Genomic DNA, 16808 nt, shown 5'->3' with positions numbered 1-16808 from the left:
GGGGGGGGGGGGGGGGGTTCTAAAGGGATGGTTTTGTATGATTAAGTGTAGAAAATATATTTTAGTCAAAACATTTTTTTTTGCTTTAATCCTTGCAGAGGTTTTACCCATCAATTCAGTTTGAATTTGTGGGTACAGACTCAGTGTAACAACAGTTGTTCTGTCTGAACTAAACTAAAACCACAACTAACCAACATCATCAGTGACTTAACATCATTCATATTTGTTTAAACTAGTGAATGCTTTAAAAAATGCGCAGCAGCTCGCATTTAAGACATCAAAAAATTTGTTTCTTAACGATCGGTCCAACAGCTACGACGTTGTACAAACAAATCTATATTTAAGCCCTGCTTTTAAAAAAGCTCATAAATGGTGTTTTTCCTGACATGATTAGAAAAACAGCATTTATAACGAGCACGAGCGCTGTTGACCCTTGAGAGAGATGTAATTGCTCGTCATGGCTGTAATGACAGCCTTAAATGCGATGCTAAATGCCACTGCAAAGAGAACTGCTCCACAATTCTATCTATGGGTAACAACACCCCTTGCCTTGGCATAATTACACCCTGAGGACATTCTGCCATGCTGTAGCAGGCACAGCCCAGAAAGAGCGAGGAATTACCAGCACAGCCTCTATTTATAGATGAGCCAGCTGTGGTGTAACCATGGCTTACGCAACAAAAAAGCCTTGTTTAGGTTCCTCTCTCAGTTACCGTGGTGCAATCAAAGGGGGGGAAATAAATATATCCGAGGAACCTCCTCCTCCTCCACAGAACAGTGTCGACAAGTCAAATTTATATTTGTATTTAAAATAAATAACGTGGAAGAAATGCATATCGCCTGACAGCTCACATGGCAAAGCTTTAAACAAAAAAGCAACCTGTTGGCTCTCAGAGCACGTGTTGAGGATGACGCTCAGCTACTACTTCGGCAAATATTAGGACTCAGAGTTAGAGCCATTGTTGTGTTTATTAAGGTTGACTAGCTCTGGCGTCCATCTTAAATTGGACTCTAAAAGGTTTGTCGGTTTTGATGCGCAGCTAATCACTGTCTGGGAGTTCCATTCAAATCAGTCCAGTGATTTGTGAGATATTTTGCTAACAGCCAAGACATGTGACGTGAAATATTACAGGAGTGGCTGATCTATCCAAGCTGACTCGGTGTGTCTAATCAACCTGTAATCGTGGCTTTTCTGGGCTCGCGCGCTGCTAGGTGGGACTCCAAAGGAGGGCCGAGACGTGGACCAGGAGGAAAACAAAAGGATAATTCATCCAGTTGCCGTGACAAAAAAAAAAGGAGGAAGACTCCGTTTCCTTTGCGAATTATAAGCGCAGTCAGTCGTCGAATTATAGCCATCTGCATTGGCCCGACCCCAGGATTCTTGCTCTATAAACAATGAGGCAGTGTGAGGAGGGGTGTGGCAGCTGCACAAGGTCTTTAATGTGGTTAGAAGTCCACAGACTGACGGCGTGGTTGCAGTTTCACGGCTCAGGCCCGTGTCCTCGGGAGCACAGATAATGGTTTTCAGATACTGGCAACTTTAAAAGCAAGCTAACTCAGCTGTATTGGATTTCTTCCCACGATTTAAAGACAAAAAATGCAGCATTTTGTTCAGAAATCCGAAAAACCAAAGAAGCACGGTTCATTTTTAAGGGTTTCCTCATTAAAGATGCGTTTATTTCAGTGGTGTCTCTCTGCACAGCGAACATATTAAGGCGCAGTATTTAAAATTGCAAAGGACAAAAAATTAAAAAAAAAAATTTTTAAGTTATTTTGAAACCACTTTTCCTTCGCAAACCCAATTTAGACGAGGTTTGATTCGGCTTTGATGGAAAACTAATGAATTCCAGGTTTGAGCTCGCTGCACATAGCAAAGCCCTTTTCTTATGTCATACGGCATTAGAAAATTTTCCCCGTTTTCCCGAAGGCAACGTCAACAAATTGAATCTAAACCCAAAAAATCCACCCATTTGTCTTGGTATTTTTCTCTCCTTCCGTTATGTTTTTTTCCCCCGCGCTCAACGAACACTCCAACTAAACCTTGGTTCAAGGAACTGGGAAGCTGAAGTGGATTCTTCTTTGGCTTTAAAAAAGAAAAATAATTATTTCCCTCCCAGTTATTAGTTGCCACCTGCAGACTACAGTGCAATTAGCTATAGCCTTTTTTTTTTACATTTAATAACTGTCCTAGCCCCGACCCAAACTGCCTGAACCGAACTATCAGTCAGAACCCGCTAACAATAACAGGTGCCCAAAAGGACCATTTTAAAGACGAATGACGCGGCATTGGGATCATTTCGATTGACGCAGCAGAGCAAATTATATTTTCATGTTCAGTTCCATTTCATGTTTAAATAATCCCGTTGGATTTTATTGTGTTTCCTGTTGTTTTGTGTGTGTGTTTGACATGTACGGTAACACACAGCTTGTATTATTGTATATGTAGTTTAGTATTTGGTAGTCAGGATTTTTTTGAACTTTCCATTTTGAGTCACCCTAATCGTCTTTTTATGGTGATTATTTCTTGATGAATATGGAGTCAAAAGTCTAAGTGTGTTTTGTTTTTTGACCCGGTGTTGACACTTTTCCTCCCTGACTTTGAGCAGCCGTGCTAACCTGAGGCAAATGCCTTTTAGCCAAACAAAAGCTTGTTCGGGATGATAACCGCTTCGCTTTCATCCTCGCCGACATCAAAAGGCTGCCTTTGCTCCCATTTTCATTGTTTGCCGTAGATTTTCAATGGGGGGGTTTCATTTCCAGAATGAGAAACAAAAGGACAAACGTAGCCCTCAGTGTCTTGAAGTTGGCATTAGCGTAAACGCAACACAGACACCATCTGCCCTTTTTAAATACACACACACATATTTTGCCTAGGTCTTGGGAAAATACTTTTTTTCCCCCATCTGTAGTTCTGAACGTGAGTGATTTGTTGTTTTATTTTTAAAACAATCTTTTCTGAGATAGCTGAGTCTGAGAGTTTTTTTTTTTTTTGCTTTGTGCCGACCTGCCAGCCTGTCGGATGCCGCTGTCAATTCTGAGGGAATGTTTTGGCCCTCCCAGCCTCACAGGAATGTTCTGCGTTTTTCAAAGCGCCGTCTTGCTCTGCTTGGCGATTCCAGGGTATTATAACATCCTGGCATTGCAGAATCAGATTTCTCCGTGTTCCTTTGGCTTTCCGTGTCTCGAACGATCGGCCCTCTGAGAGCAACTGGGCGGCTAACGGAAGGAGCCTCCTGCCCGAGACGTCTGAAAAGAGGGTCTTGGAAGTGATCCATTTTAATTTCAGAGCGTGTGCGCTGGTAATTAATTGACTTCCTCCCTGGTTTTACATTTTGTCAAGAGCCCCAAAGAGCTCAGTCCGAGGCAGGTGGCCCCATTAGCATAGCACCGAAACTGAGACAAGCCGAGCCTGGGAAATCCTGCACCCAAACATTCCGTATACGCTCAGAAAGGCCTCTGCAGGAGTACAGGCTGATGTCTTAGTCAGAGAGTCCCTCTGAAGCCACAGGAAAGCTCCTGTTTAGCCACGACTGGCTGGAGATCACTGAATAATGTAGAAATGAGCTCACAGGAAGGTCTGACTGAGAAATACTCATCAAATCTGGGTTCTGTAACTTCCCAATTTTTTTTTTTAATTCAGAGCTAAGTCAGCAGCTGTCATATGACTTCATGTATTTGGCTTTATTCCTAATAGTGCTGTTGCGCATCCATGTATGTTGGCATATTTTGACTGTTTTGTTTTTTTTTCCAATAGGTGATGATATTTGGTCTTGAGACATATATGATGCATTTCTAACATTCCTGGAACATAAAATGGGGATGAGGGATGAAAAAGTTACATGCATGACATATTCCAAGTTGCCGAGGCATAACCCTGTAATTTTCATCGGTGTGATGTTTTGTTCTGGCGTTCTCCAGCATCTTTTTGTCGCAATTCTTCCGTGAGCCTGTACTAATGACCGATTTGCCGTCTTCTGTCAACATCTTATCCGCCGTCATCTGGGCTTTCGCCTTCTTGTTAGTGCTCTACCCTGCCATGTCTCAGCCTGGCAATTTGTCTTATGTTCTCCTTATCTTCGAGTGAAGTCCAAACCAACCCCACAGTAACAACTTTCGATTTCTTCCAGTTCTATGTTTGTGGAATGAACGATACGCAAAAAATGTTTTATTTCAATGTACGAGAAAAGCTGGTAACTGTACGTAATAGAAATAAACCTGATGACGTTGAGTTTAACATGGTGTCCTCTTTTTCTAGAATCCTATTTCGGAGACAGCTTCTGCCACCTACAAGCCGTCCAAGATGTCTCCACCTTCCAGCTGTCTCTGCAGATCAAGACAAGTCGCCGGAGTGGGCTCCTGCTCCTGGCTGCAGGAATGGAGGACTACGTGTTTCTTGAGCTCCTAAATGGGAAGCTACAGGTAATGAAGGTTAACTGTGCTTTAAAAAGTGCAAAAGAACATCCACCTTAATGCATTGATTATATTTGACTTTGGCCTGTCCAGCAGGTTGTAGTAACATGTTTTTTTTTATTATTTCGCTCGTCAGTTATAATGTACTTTGGCATCAGTCCTTCGTGACTCTGGAAATCCAATGGAACCAACATGCACAGTTTTCCAAAATAGATTCCCTCATTTGGTGCTTCAGTGCAGGCAGAAGGAAATAGTTGTATTATAGGTCAGCCCAACGTTTCTAATATGGTCTTAAACTTACCTCAGATCTGGTGACTGAAGATGACAGCTTATGACTCATAGTTTTCACACAAATTTAAGTGTGCAGTCTTTGTGGACTGAATCATCCAGAGAGAAGCCAGTTCAATCAAGATACTATTTTAAACAAAAGTGAAGCTGAACAACTTTGATTTGTAAGGCCTTGCTCCCCTTTTCAGTGTTAAGATTATGCTGTCAGTCTTTCAGATTTTTGTCTGTGTATATTTGTTCCAAATATCAGTCAATCCATAAGTCAAGTATGTCTCTACATATAATAGATATCAACTGTGATGTAAAGCAAAACTTTGAACTTTATTTTGATAGAAAGGAAGGAAGGAAGGAAGGAAGGAAGGAAGGAAGGAAGAAAGAAAGAAAGAAAGAAAGAAAGAAAGAAAGAAAGAAAGAAAGAAAGAAAGAAAGAAAGAAAGAAAGAAAGAAAGAAAGAAAGAAAGAAAGAAAGAAAGAAAGGCTCAAGCAGTCAGCAGGGTAAATTTTATAAATTGATCCAAAATGTTTAAATAATCATAAAATCACACACAAAAACGTACCAAAAAAGGCCCTGCAAGAGGCTGAGGAAACTAAACTAAAATCAAGATAATTGTTTACAAAATAGGAAGCCAACAAATGTCTCAACAAAAATGACATGAAATGAAAGGAAAAACATAGTGGCTGATCAAATAAGGAGACACAAAAGAAGGGAAAAATGTACAGACTTTACTGAAAAAAAGTATTTTTTTAATGTTGTCCAGAGGGAGTTTCTTGCTCATAAATATTAAAGTTCTGAGAAAATATTTAAACTAAAGAAATCCTTTTTATTTCCCGACAGGCACGAATGAACCTGGGGACTGGAGAAGTGAAACTGTCCTCATCTCAGGGGGTGCAGCTCAACAACCTTGTACTCCACAAAGTCTTGTTGACTTTGCAGGATGGCCAGCTCACCATGACCATTGATGATCTCTATCCTACGTATGTCCCTGTGGACGACGATGGCGAAAAGCTCAACATTGACCGGGGAGTTTGGCTCGGAGGAACTGGAGACCTGGACGCTCCCTACCTAAGCAACGCCATCCCCCCCTTCCGGGGCTGCATGAGCGAGATCAAATTTGTGTCCCACCAGTTTGACATTCTCGCCTCGGTGTTTAGGGACTGCCACGACACGAGGGAAAAGTGCAGCGAAGAGTTCGAGGCTGCGGATGGGGAGGCGATCAGTTTCAGCACTCCTGATTCCTTTGTGTCCTTCCCAACATGGAGCGGGCCTGCTGGCGCTTCGAGGACTTTGGAGTTCCTCATGAAAACCACCATAGAGGACGCTCTACTTGTTTTTCACCACGGCCAAGAATCAGACTTCATTGCTATTGGCATCACAAAAGGCCATCTTAAAGGTATCCTGGACCTTGGAGCTGGGATGCAGGAACTTGAGAATACCCAGGTGATGCTGGATGATGACCAGTGGCACAGAGTTAAGGTTCAACTCAACCCGGACTCTTTTACTCTTAATATAGACAGCCAGGCATCCTCCATTCCCCTTGACTCGTCAGAAAAACTGGATTTGATTGGAAACTTATACATTGGCGGCATCCAGGGCAAAATGAAACAAGTCTTTCATGACAGCGGGTCCTTGGGTCGCTTTGATGAGAGCATGACATCTGAGTCTTTCATTGGATGCTTAGGGGAAATCAGAATAAACCTGAAGCACAGAAGCCTGCAGGATGCTTTGGTGACCAAAGATGTTCATATTAAATGTGAAGGAGATGACTATGACTACTCAGCTTATTATGATGAAACAACAGCAACAACAACTCCCCCAACTGTCCATATTCTATATACTGACCCCAAATTAAATGACCAAGATTGTTATCCAACAGACGACTGGCCTGAGATATTCAGAAATGTTACCAAGTTTCTTGACATCACCCCCTTGTTTGTACCAGATGGAGGAGAAGCCTTTCTTGATATTTACAACTTACACCCTACATTTGACCTGGCGGCTGCAGGAATGCGTCAGTCTCAAGTTATCTTTACTCTCGAGAGTGATCCCTGGTACGGCCTGATTGACATCAACGTTAGCAGGAGGCAAGTGAACAAGTTCACCCTCCTGGATGTTGTCAACAACAAAGTTAAGTACATGCATGACGGAAACGAAAGGCAAGGGGACCAGATTCAGTTTGAGGTTGTTGCTCAGAGTAACGGCTACCTTCCAGAGTGTTTAAAAACTCCTCAAAAGTATACACTCCCTGTCATGATTGTTCCCGCCCAAGACCCGCCACAAGACCCACCACAAGTGTGGGGAGAAGAAATTCTCATAGCAGAAAAGGGCAGAACACGCATGGGTCCCAGTCTCATTAAAGTCCTGTATTCTGGCTTGAGCTGTGAGCAATTAGTAGTAACAGTGACCGTAGAGCCTTCCGTGAATTTTGGTTACTTGGAAAATGATGAGCAACCAGGGAGAAGCATCTCAGAGTTCACTTGCAGTGAGCTGAGGGACGGAAATATCTATTTTGTACACAGAGAAGGTGGCAGTGGGGAAATCACAGTAAAAGTGTCTGACGGTCAGTCAGTGATCCAGTCCGGCAAATTTGAATTGTTGGTGAAACAACAACATAAGGTTATTACCAGCACAACTGGCCTTACTTTGATCCAAGGAGGCAATGTGTCCATAGGTGTTCAGAATCTGTATGTTCCTTTTCATACTCCTGATGGAGACATTGTGTATAACGTCACACAACCTCCAATGTTCGGTCAACTGAAAATCAAGACAAGCAATGGCATGTACGAGGAAGTCACAAGTTTCCACCAATCCCATCTAGATCAAGGGCTAATCAGATACTTTAGCACAGATTTGAGTAACCAGGAAGACATTGTGAAAGATGAGTTACAATTTAATGTCCGTCTGGGCCAAATTTCTCATTTGAATTGCAGCCTTTTTGTCACGATCTCCCCCGCACCAGTGAAGGTTTCCAACCTGATACCGTTGACAATCAGGCCTGGTGAGAAAACAATCATTGGGCTCACAATGCTTCAGGCAGACGTAATGAATAAACACCTAAATCCACAAGCAATTAAATACATCCTTGTCAACGCTCCATCACTTGGTAGTCTTCAGCGATTTGATGAAGAGCTGGTTGAGGGGGATGTGTTCACCCAGAAGGACGTTTCGGATAATGCTATCAGTTACAGGGTCCAAACAGCTGGGGATAATTTTGACCAGTTCGAGTTCAGAGTTTTTGCTGATGGCGAGTACTCTCCTTTATATGCCTTCCCAATCAGCATTTCTGCCGGTCTGGATAATGACGTTTTGACTATCAAAGAGCTGGTAGTTTTGCAAGGGGGTGAGCAGACATTGAACAAGAACTACCTTTGGCTGCAGTCTCCAAGTTCCACTGAATTTTTGTATCAGGTCAGGCAAGGGCCAAAGCATGGACGACTCATAAGAGACTCTCCACCTGGAGAACCTAGGTTTGACGAGGCCATTCGGATTTTCAGTAATGAAGATCTCCAGCTTAACAGATTGATATACAAGCACGATGGCTCCAAGACAAGCAGCGACGAGTTCCATTTCTCAGCAACTGATCAAAGTTCAAACACGTCTGAAACAGTCTCTGGCATCTTCAGAATACTGATCCAGTCCAAGAACGAGCATGCTCCAGTGAGAATAGTGGACAAAGTCCTCAATGTCGTCCGCCACGGTCAGCGCCTGCTCACCACTGATGTCATTAAGTTTAAAGACGATGACTCGGGTTTCAATGACACTCAGATTGTCTACGCTCGAGACAGAATCTTCTCGGGAAGTATCGTCTCAGCATCTAACCCACAGCAGCCCCTTTTCCGTTTTACTCAAGATGACCTGAGAGACAAGAAGATCCTTTTCATTCACCAGGGAGCAGATTGGGCACAGTTTGTATTGCAGGTGTCAGATGGCTTCCACAAAACCACCTCGCTGCTCGAGATTCAGGCCGGCGAGCCCTACCTGCATGTGGTTAACAACGCTGTTATCAACATTGACCACGGAAGCACCAAGACTCTTGACACCTCCCTGTTGAGCGCCGACTCCAACATGGACATCAGAGATGACCGGGAGATCAAGTTCCAGATCACTTCGCCACCCAGTGATGGCAGGATCATTGTGAGCGGGATCGAGGCTTTAGAATTCACCCAGGAGGACCTGAAGAAAGGCGTGGTGTCGTACGAGCACAACTATGAGAGTCTGAGGTCCAAGGACTCGTTTGGCTTCACTGTAAAGGCAAAAGGTCACTCTGAAGAGGGTATATTCAAGATCAAAATACTCAGGCAAGGTTACCTTTCTGGGCCGGAGGCGATAACCAATGAGGTAATCATTTCCTATGAGGGAGAGCACACCATAATCAGCCAGGATCATCTCAAGGTAATGTGTACAGACTCTTCAACTACAATATATTGAGAAAAACATTGCATTTTCTTGCTTTATTCAGTCATATTCAGGTGCTCTTTGACTTTTGATGGCAAATCCAAAACTAATTGGCACAACAGGCATTCCTTTCTCTCAACCAGACAGATTTAAATGTGTCAGTAATTATTAGAAGAAAAAAAAAAGATCATTGTCCTTTGTATTTACCCTTTGTTAAAGGAAGCTTTTACATGACTGTTACTTAACTTTGCTATTTTTATAACCCTGTTTCTAATCTAGCACATGAAAAGCGGGTCTTGATAGAACTGTACGATTGCTGCATTTAATTTAGTTTATGCACTAAATTGCAGTCTATTAAGTGTTGAAAACAGAGCACTAAGTATCCCCTCAGGAGCCTCCTGAAGCCTTGTGTTATTTCAAAGATGTGCCCGCCTGCACTTCAGCCTGGAAGCAATTAATGAAGTTTAAATTGTTGGTCCAGTCATAATACACCATGTGTTTCTTTGAGTATGTTTTAACTTCAGAGATAATGAGGAACACTGTTTTCAAAGCATTAATGTATCGTTTCTTTCGAACTTTCCATAACGCTGCAGTCGTGCTAAAACTGCAATTTTGACTCCTTGGTTTATACCACAGAGGAATGTGTTGAACAAAAGCCTTGACAGAACGACCTGTCTGAGAGCTAAAATGTTGATCTGGCCTTTGGGAGTTTGTCCAGACGTGTGTCCTTACTATGAAATGAAAAGTAGCCTCATCTTCTGAAAGAAAGAAAAAAAGAAAACACAAGCCTGACTTCTAGACAGGCCAAGGCCTCAGACTCATGAGAAAACATCTCAAAGTGGGATCACCATAAATCTGTCAGTGGGCAAAGCAGCAGTTTAAATGTTCCCAAATGTCACAAATGCAGTTTTAGCGTATTTTTGTTCGCAATGCTGCTCAACAATATGTGTCAACTCTTTACTACACAGTGTAAAGGGTACGTTTTGAAGAGCATCAGTTAAGAGTTTAAGTCCAACAGGCTCGACACACAAGACCAAAGCGAATTGCTGCCATCTTAAAACAAACTCTGATCTCCAAACTCTTCATCCAAACGTCATTTAACGAATCATCACTTTTGCATCAGAGTTATTTACATGGTATTCTTTGGCTGTTTGCTATTAGCAGCAGCAGCTAGCTGTTGCACCCTGGGGCAAAATTGGCAGTGGTGTATAGGTTTAGAAAAGATAGCATTCAGGTGAACCGCTGTGAAATTCTGAAAAACTGTATTTGTTTTTAAGACAGCAGCAATCCTCTGTGGTCCTGGCCTGGCTTGAAGTAGTTTGTGGATCCTAGTCCAAATTAAACTATTTCTCCGAACCGAAAAAGCTTTCCGCTGTATGTGAATTGTTCGTAACATTACAAGAAACCTTTCATCAACATATCTAAAGTACCACTTTAACATTGAAGTACAGTCCCCACAGACAGCAGGACATTGGTCTTACTGACGTTACTGTTTGCCTATTTCAAACCATTTGGAATTCAGTTTCTAATCATCTCTTAGCGGTTCCTGTGAGTGTAGCCTCAGATCTGAGTCAGCTCAGGCAAATTACCAAGGCACTGAACCCTAAATCACCTTCGATACGCTCATCTGTATGTTTTGTTGAGAGAGTCGCTGTAAAGATAATAATAACTGCTGCGACTGTTGTGTGATTGAGAGGATGATGATAAACAAGAGAACAGATCCTATATGAAGGCAGCCCCAGTTTTTATGGCGAAATTCACAGTCACATAAAAATTGTCCCTTTTTTCTCTTTTCTTCTCTCACACTAGCTTGTTAAAATACTAATATCATCTGCCTTTGCCTTCCAGGCGGAGCAAGAGAACATTCTGCCCTCAGAAATGATGTTTACAGTCAAAATGCCTCCCAGGCTCGGTCACGTGGTCATGCTGAAAAACAGTTCAGACGACCCGGCCTCGCCCGTCCTCGACTACATTCACTCCTTTTCCCAGGAGGACATCGATCAGGGGCACATCCTTTATGTGTCTTCATCGATTCAGGTTTACGGCCTTTTATTTTCCTCTGCTTCCCTTGATGTGACAGCTTCTTTTCTCTTCATGCTCCATCTGAGGATACAGTCGGGCAAAAAACTCCCTCTGTCTCCAAAGGCTTATTAGTGAGTATTAGTAGCTGATCTCCACGTCCTTTTTTATTTTTCCAGGGCTATGACTCCTTCACGGTGGATGTCAGCAATGGTTTTAGCACGGTGGAGGACCTGCACGTCACAGTGAACATCGTGCCCCGCTTTATTCCCCTCCAGACCTCCAACTTCACTGTGAAGGAAGGCCTCAGCAGAGCAATTAACGAAGAGGTTGTGAACATCTCGCATCCTTTCTACAGATCGGCGATCGTCCACTTCTTTGTGGAAGAGAACCCGCAGCATGGCGAACTCCGCAACCTGAAGGGGGATGAAATCACTGACTTCTCTTGGGACGAGGTATGTTGGCTTAGTACAGATAAAATGTTTATGTTACCTGCAAACATCTGTATAATGATACACTTTTGGAATGGGTACAGTAGGTGATATAGGACCACAGGGAACCACTTCACAGTTCGTTTGAGGTAGTTGGCTTTTTTTTGGTGGTAGTACTCTGGTCTGGTGAGTCTCTGCCTTACGTGGAGGAGTTCAAGTATCTGGGAGTCTTGTGGTACGATGGAGTGGGAGACGGATTGACAGATTGGTTCCTTGTCTTCAGTAATAAGGGTGTTGCTTCGATTGGTCGTGGTGAAGAAAGAGTTGAGTCGAAAGGCCAAACTCTTGATTTCCTGGTCCATTTATGTTCCAACCATCACGTGTGGTCATGAGGTTTGAATCATGACCGAAAGAACGAGATACAAGCAGCTGAAATGAGTTTGCTTCATAGGGTGGCCGGGCTCAGCTTTAGAGAGAAGATGAGGAGCTCCATCATCCGGGAGGAGCTCAGAGTAGAGCTGCTGCTCCTTTGCATCAAAAGGAGTCAGTTGAGATGGTTCACGCATTCAATTAGGATGCCTCCGATTGGAGCTTTTTTCAGGCATGTCTCACTGGGAAAAGACCTCGGGCAGACCAAGAACTCTCTGGAGGGATTATGTATCCTCTCTAGCCTGGGAACACCTTCAAATCTCCCAAGAGGAGCTAAGGAGTGTTGCTGGAGAGAGGGAGGTATGGGTTTCCCTCCCGGACCTGTTGCCTCCATGGACTGGCCATGGATAAGCAGTAGAAGATGGATGGATGATACTCTGGTCTTTTGTAGTCCTTAAACCTATATTTATCAGGCCTGCTTACGTTCCTGCTCCAGTGGAGTCACTTTCTTGGCTCCACAGGGCCTCTGGAGTGACACATGGGGTTGTGATTGTTCCACAGATGAATGTACATTGATCGGCCGAGCAAGCTGAACACTCTCCCAGCACCAAAACTATTAAAACTGCATTCACAATGCGCAAGCTGTAGCTCTTTAACTGTCCCCGCTGTCTGCAATGGCGTGCTCTTCTTTAAACGTCTGCGGCACGAACATGACCTCTGAGTCTTGACTCCTTTATTTGGATCTGAATGTTTGTGGAGAGCATTTTAAAATCCGCTTGGAACACAACGTGTAGCTCCAGCTATGGCGTCCTCCGCTGTTTTGGTTAGCGGATGTCATGTTCATAAGTGACACAGCCGCACTCACCGTTGGCCGAGTGTAGCACAAAACCAGAGTCCAACTGGCAAACACAAAGGTAAACACCGACTGGGTGTCCTTATAACCGCTCCAAAGTGGAATTAACAGTCAATATAACCCTCAGAGAGTCCTTTTTGGTCCAAAAGCACCTAATATGTCACTGTCTCTCGGTTTTCTTTACTTCTTCCTTCTATTTGCACTTCATATTACAAGACTTTGCAAAACAGCGTCAAAGTTGTCACCGTTAATAATGTGATCGGAACTCATTAGAAGTTATGCACTGTGGAGTACGTGCATCATGTGGCTTATACTACTTATCTTTTTCACAAAAGATATTTCACGAAACACATGTAACGGTTTTAATGTTCACAGTTTTGGAGCCAAAAAGCATCCCGTAAGAGCTCGCTCACTCTGAAAATCAAACAAAACAAAACAAAACAAAAACAAAAAATAAAGATCTTTGTTTTCTCCCATCTTAGTGACTCCGGGGAGAGTGAAATCTTTTTTTTTTCCTCTCGCAACTGCACGACGGTTGTTTTGCCACAGCGGGACGCCTCTGCGGAACTTTCCCTGGTTATGATGAGTTAGCGCTGGTTTGGGTTTGTTATGCTGCAACAGACGGCAGGAGGAGGAGGAGGAGGAGGAAGCTGCTACAGCACAGTTATCTGGTCTCCCTCCATGTGGTTCAGGATAGTCTAAAAAATGGATGAGTACTTAGCAGTGGAAAAACACTGTGCGTTGTGAACGGCACACACGGTTTGATGGAGGCAGCTTGTGAGTCCTACATCTACCTTCAGTCTTCCAGCTCTGTTTTGCTGAGCCACGGTGGAAAAACTGACGGTGCCTTCAGACTGCCTGAAGCCAAAAAAAAAACGGCCTGGTATATTTTTGTAATAATGAGTGGGTGCACGCCAACGCCCTGCCCTTTGCTCCTGCTGGGCTTACTCATACTGTCTACTGAAGATTCTAATGGGAAACATGAACAAATACAGGGGAAAAGTAGCAGTTCTGTTAGTAGAAATAGAGTCTAGGCCGAGGGGCTCTCCTGTCTTGAAACAGAGAAAAGAAAAGCACGAAGCAGTCCAGTCTATGTCAACATCAGCCATTAGAGACGAGTGATTAGCCGTGCAGCCCAGATGTGTCACTTAATCAAATGATCCGGTCTCCTTTAGGTCTCAAATCTGCAGCAAGCCCCTCCATTTTACATTACCACGCTGCTGGGATACAGTAGCGATCCAGAAGCTGGCATTTTACATCAATAAAACATGAAAGAAAATAAATCATGCCCCTAGTATCTAACACTAGTAACTAACACTGATTTTAGTATTTTTCTAAATTGGCTCTACCTGTTCGTTGGGGTAGTAGACAAACTAACTGAGACTTTCTCTGATGAGTAATGAGGATGGGGGGGTAGGCCAGAGGAATGCCAGTCATATGGGATCCATTTGGCACTTCCTGCACTACAAGCCTGATTCCCCCCCCTCACACACACACACACACACACATTCAGGGAGCTTTCTGGCCCTTGTTTGGATAAAGTTGTAACCGCCCTTAAAGCGGAGGGAGAGAGCGCTGCGAACGTGTCAAGCGGCATCAGAGCTAACGTGCGTGTACGGCGCTACGGGCCTTTGGAACAGGAAGGTTGCGAGAGGCTGAGGGTTTCTTCTCCCGCATGAAGAACGAACACAGAGTCCACTCGGCCTGGCCGCAGGTGCTGTTTTCCATCGAGCTGGCCCCGACAAAGGATGACTGATGTCTCTGTACGTCTGTTTTTTCTCCCACAAGGAGGTGTGTGCGTGTGTGTGTGTGTGTGTGTGTGAGGAGAGGAGGGGGGTCGGCTCGTTGCTATGCTGGAGAGCCTCAGCCTCAGTGAAACTTATATGATATTGACAACACAGAACAGTGGAACAGAAGTACACTGTGTGCTGTACATAGGTATATTTCTGTTACAGCACTTTTGTCCTGTCTTCTTTAAATACAATCACTAAAAAGAATATTGTAGAAAATGACTTATCTGATTTAAGACCTAAAACATAACTCTCATTCCCAGCCAGTTAAATATAGCTAGGAGACGTTTAGTTTAGCCTATTAAGAAATGTGCCTGCAGCTAGCTTTATTCTGGTAAAATAAGAAAGAACTTGCTTATCCTTTAGCATTAGAACAACCAGGGCCGCAGCTCCAATTACTTTTGCAACTTAGCTGAAAAGTAACTTTAGCAGCATTGAAAAACATTGGGGGAGGGTTTTCTTATAAGTAGAGGTGCTAACAAAAGGTATTAGCAATAACACAGACCAGGACAAAAAAATAAAAAATAAAATAACATAAAACAGAAGAAACTGAATCTCCACTTGTTTCTGTACAAGCTAGCGTTAGCACTTCAGCTCGGCTAGCCGCTACAGGAAGTAGCAGCTAGCTACTCTGAAACTCACTCCTTTCAAATTTATTTATCTTATTTATTTTTAAACTCAAATCTGGGAATGACGTCAGGCCCCGACTTATATCCGCGTTCCAGTTCCACGTTGGGAAACCCACGCTCAGTGGCCAGGCTAGCTACCATCAGAAATACATGTTAAAAACAATGGTTTATTAAACACCCACATTCTCTGTACATTCAAAGAAAACATTTATCACTGAAACTATCATAACTTTTCTTTCTTTTGTGAGTCAGCCATGTTGGATTTTGAGCTCGGGGCTGGTCAAGCACCAGTTTAAAACTCCGATCAGCCATTGCGTTAAAATGAATGGAAATTCTTTCTGACACATGTATTAATTTTTGGCATATAATTATTGTAAAGTGGGTTATATAGTTTTAGTTTGTAGCCTCCATTAGAGTCAGTGATATTCTGCCAGTGTGTAACATAAGGCCAAGGTTATGAAAGATTAAAAAGTGATATATTCTTATTGACATATGTATTGAAAGTGCTGCCGTTACTCAATATGTGGAACTTAGCTGCTGCATTTACCCACAGACCTCCTGAGTAATGTGGTGTTTCCACACGCCTTTACGTATTTTTTTAGCTCACTGTTGAATTTTATGTAGCTTGTCTCCAGCTAGCTCTTGGCTAATTTACCATATATAAAAAACAGACCTGCGTGTGGCATTTATGTTCTCACTTTGGGCAAGAAACCAAAAAAGAATAGGTTTATAGACTCTTTTTAAAGACCAAAGTTCCTGTGTAAAGGAGCGTTGCTCTAAACTGTTTATTACAAACTTGGTTCTTTTTTTATGACCTGTTTGCATTACTCACTTGTATAATGGCTATAACGTCCTCTGTTTATAAAGATCGGGGTAGTGAACAGTTTTAATGATTTTGATTTAGCTCTAAAGGATAAGTGTGTGCTGTATGGAATGCGTCATTTTGAGCTAAAAGGTTTTGGGGTTTTTTCCTGGAATTAGACAACATCACGTTTATGGTAAGTGATCACAGTAGCAGGACGGGAAGGATATGTTAATTTTCATTCTAACACAAATCCGCTTCCTGAAAGATTCCTACATTTACTATAGTGCAGCAGCATCTATTTGTTCCTTCCTGTCTGGTAAGCGCCCACATGCTTCAGTTCACAACAAAGGCTTTCTGCTAATAAATGTGTGCTCTCCAAGGGAGGATTCCTCCACAGCTCCAAAAGACAATGTTTTTGCAGTCTGACTAATAAATGTTTTTATAGCCTGAGCAATAATCCAAATGACTGATGCGGCTGTAATTGCTCCCATTATTAGGGAAATGACGTTGGCACGGCTAATTCACACTGATTAGGCAAATAGATTGTTGAAGAACTCGAGATGGAAGCTGCAGTGCAGATGTTTTCAGACACGTTAATGCCGTTAACCCCTTTGTGGTGTTATTTATTTTACGTCTTTGGGAACAACGGTTTCCTTTGGACTTTCCATTGCGAGGTAGTTTGGAGGCATAGATCTAGAGAAAAATAGAAGGAAACGGTCCAAAAAAGCTGCTTTTAGTATTCGAATGTGCACTAAGTTGGAAAAGTAAGTAAGTAAGCTGGTCACCGTCCACCCTCCCGACTGATTGGGATGATTGGTACT

At 43.0% G+C, this 16808-nt stretch overlaps 1 protein-coding gene across 1 annotated transcript in view; it reads left to right on the top strand.

Moving 5' to 3' along the window:
• Window positions 1–16808, top strand: part of cspg4 (chondroitin sulfate proteoglycan 4) — a 77839-nt gene that overhangs the window by 40207 nt on the left and 20824 nt on the right. The window contains exons 2-5 of the mRNA XM_017430017.2: window positions 4256–4419; window positions 5534–9088; window positions 10940–11128; window positions 11290–11565. Of these exons, the coding sequence (XP_017285506.1) occupies window positions 4256–4419; window positions 5534–9088; window positions 10940–11128; window positions 11290–11565 (4184 nt within the window). The remainder of the gene's footprint in view (window positions 1–4255; window positions 4420–5533; window positions 9089–10939; window positions 11129–11289; window positions 11566–16808) is intronic.

This window comes from Kryptolebias marmoratus, linkage group LG11 (genome assembly GCF_001649575.2).
Source record: "Kryptolebias marmoratus isolate JLee-2015 linkage group LG11, ASM164957v2, whole genome shotgun sequence".
Taxonomy (NCBI): Eukaryota; Metazoa; Chordata; class Actinopteri; order Cyprinodontiformes; family Rivulidae; genus Kryptolebias; species Kryptolebias marmoratus.
The sequence above is the reverse complement of the archived record's forward strand: the minus strand, read 5'-3'. Positions and strand labels throughout refer to the sequence as shown.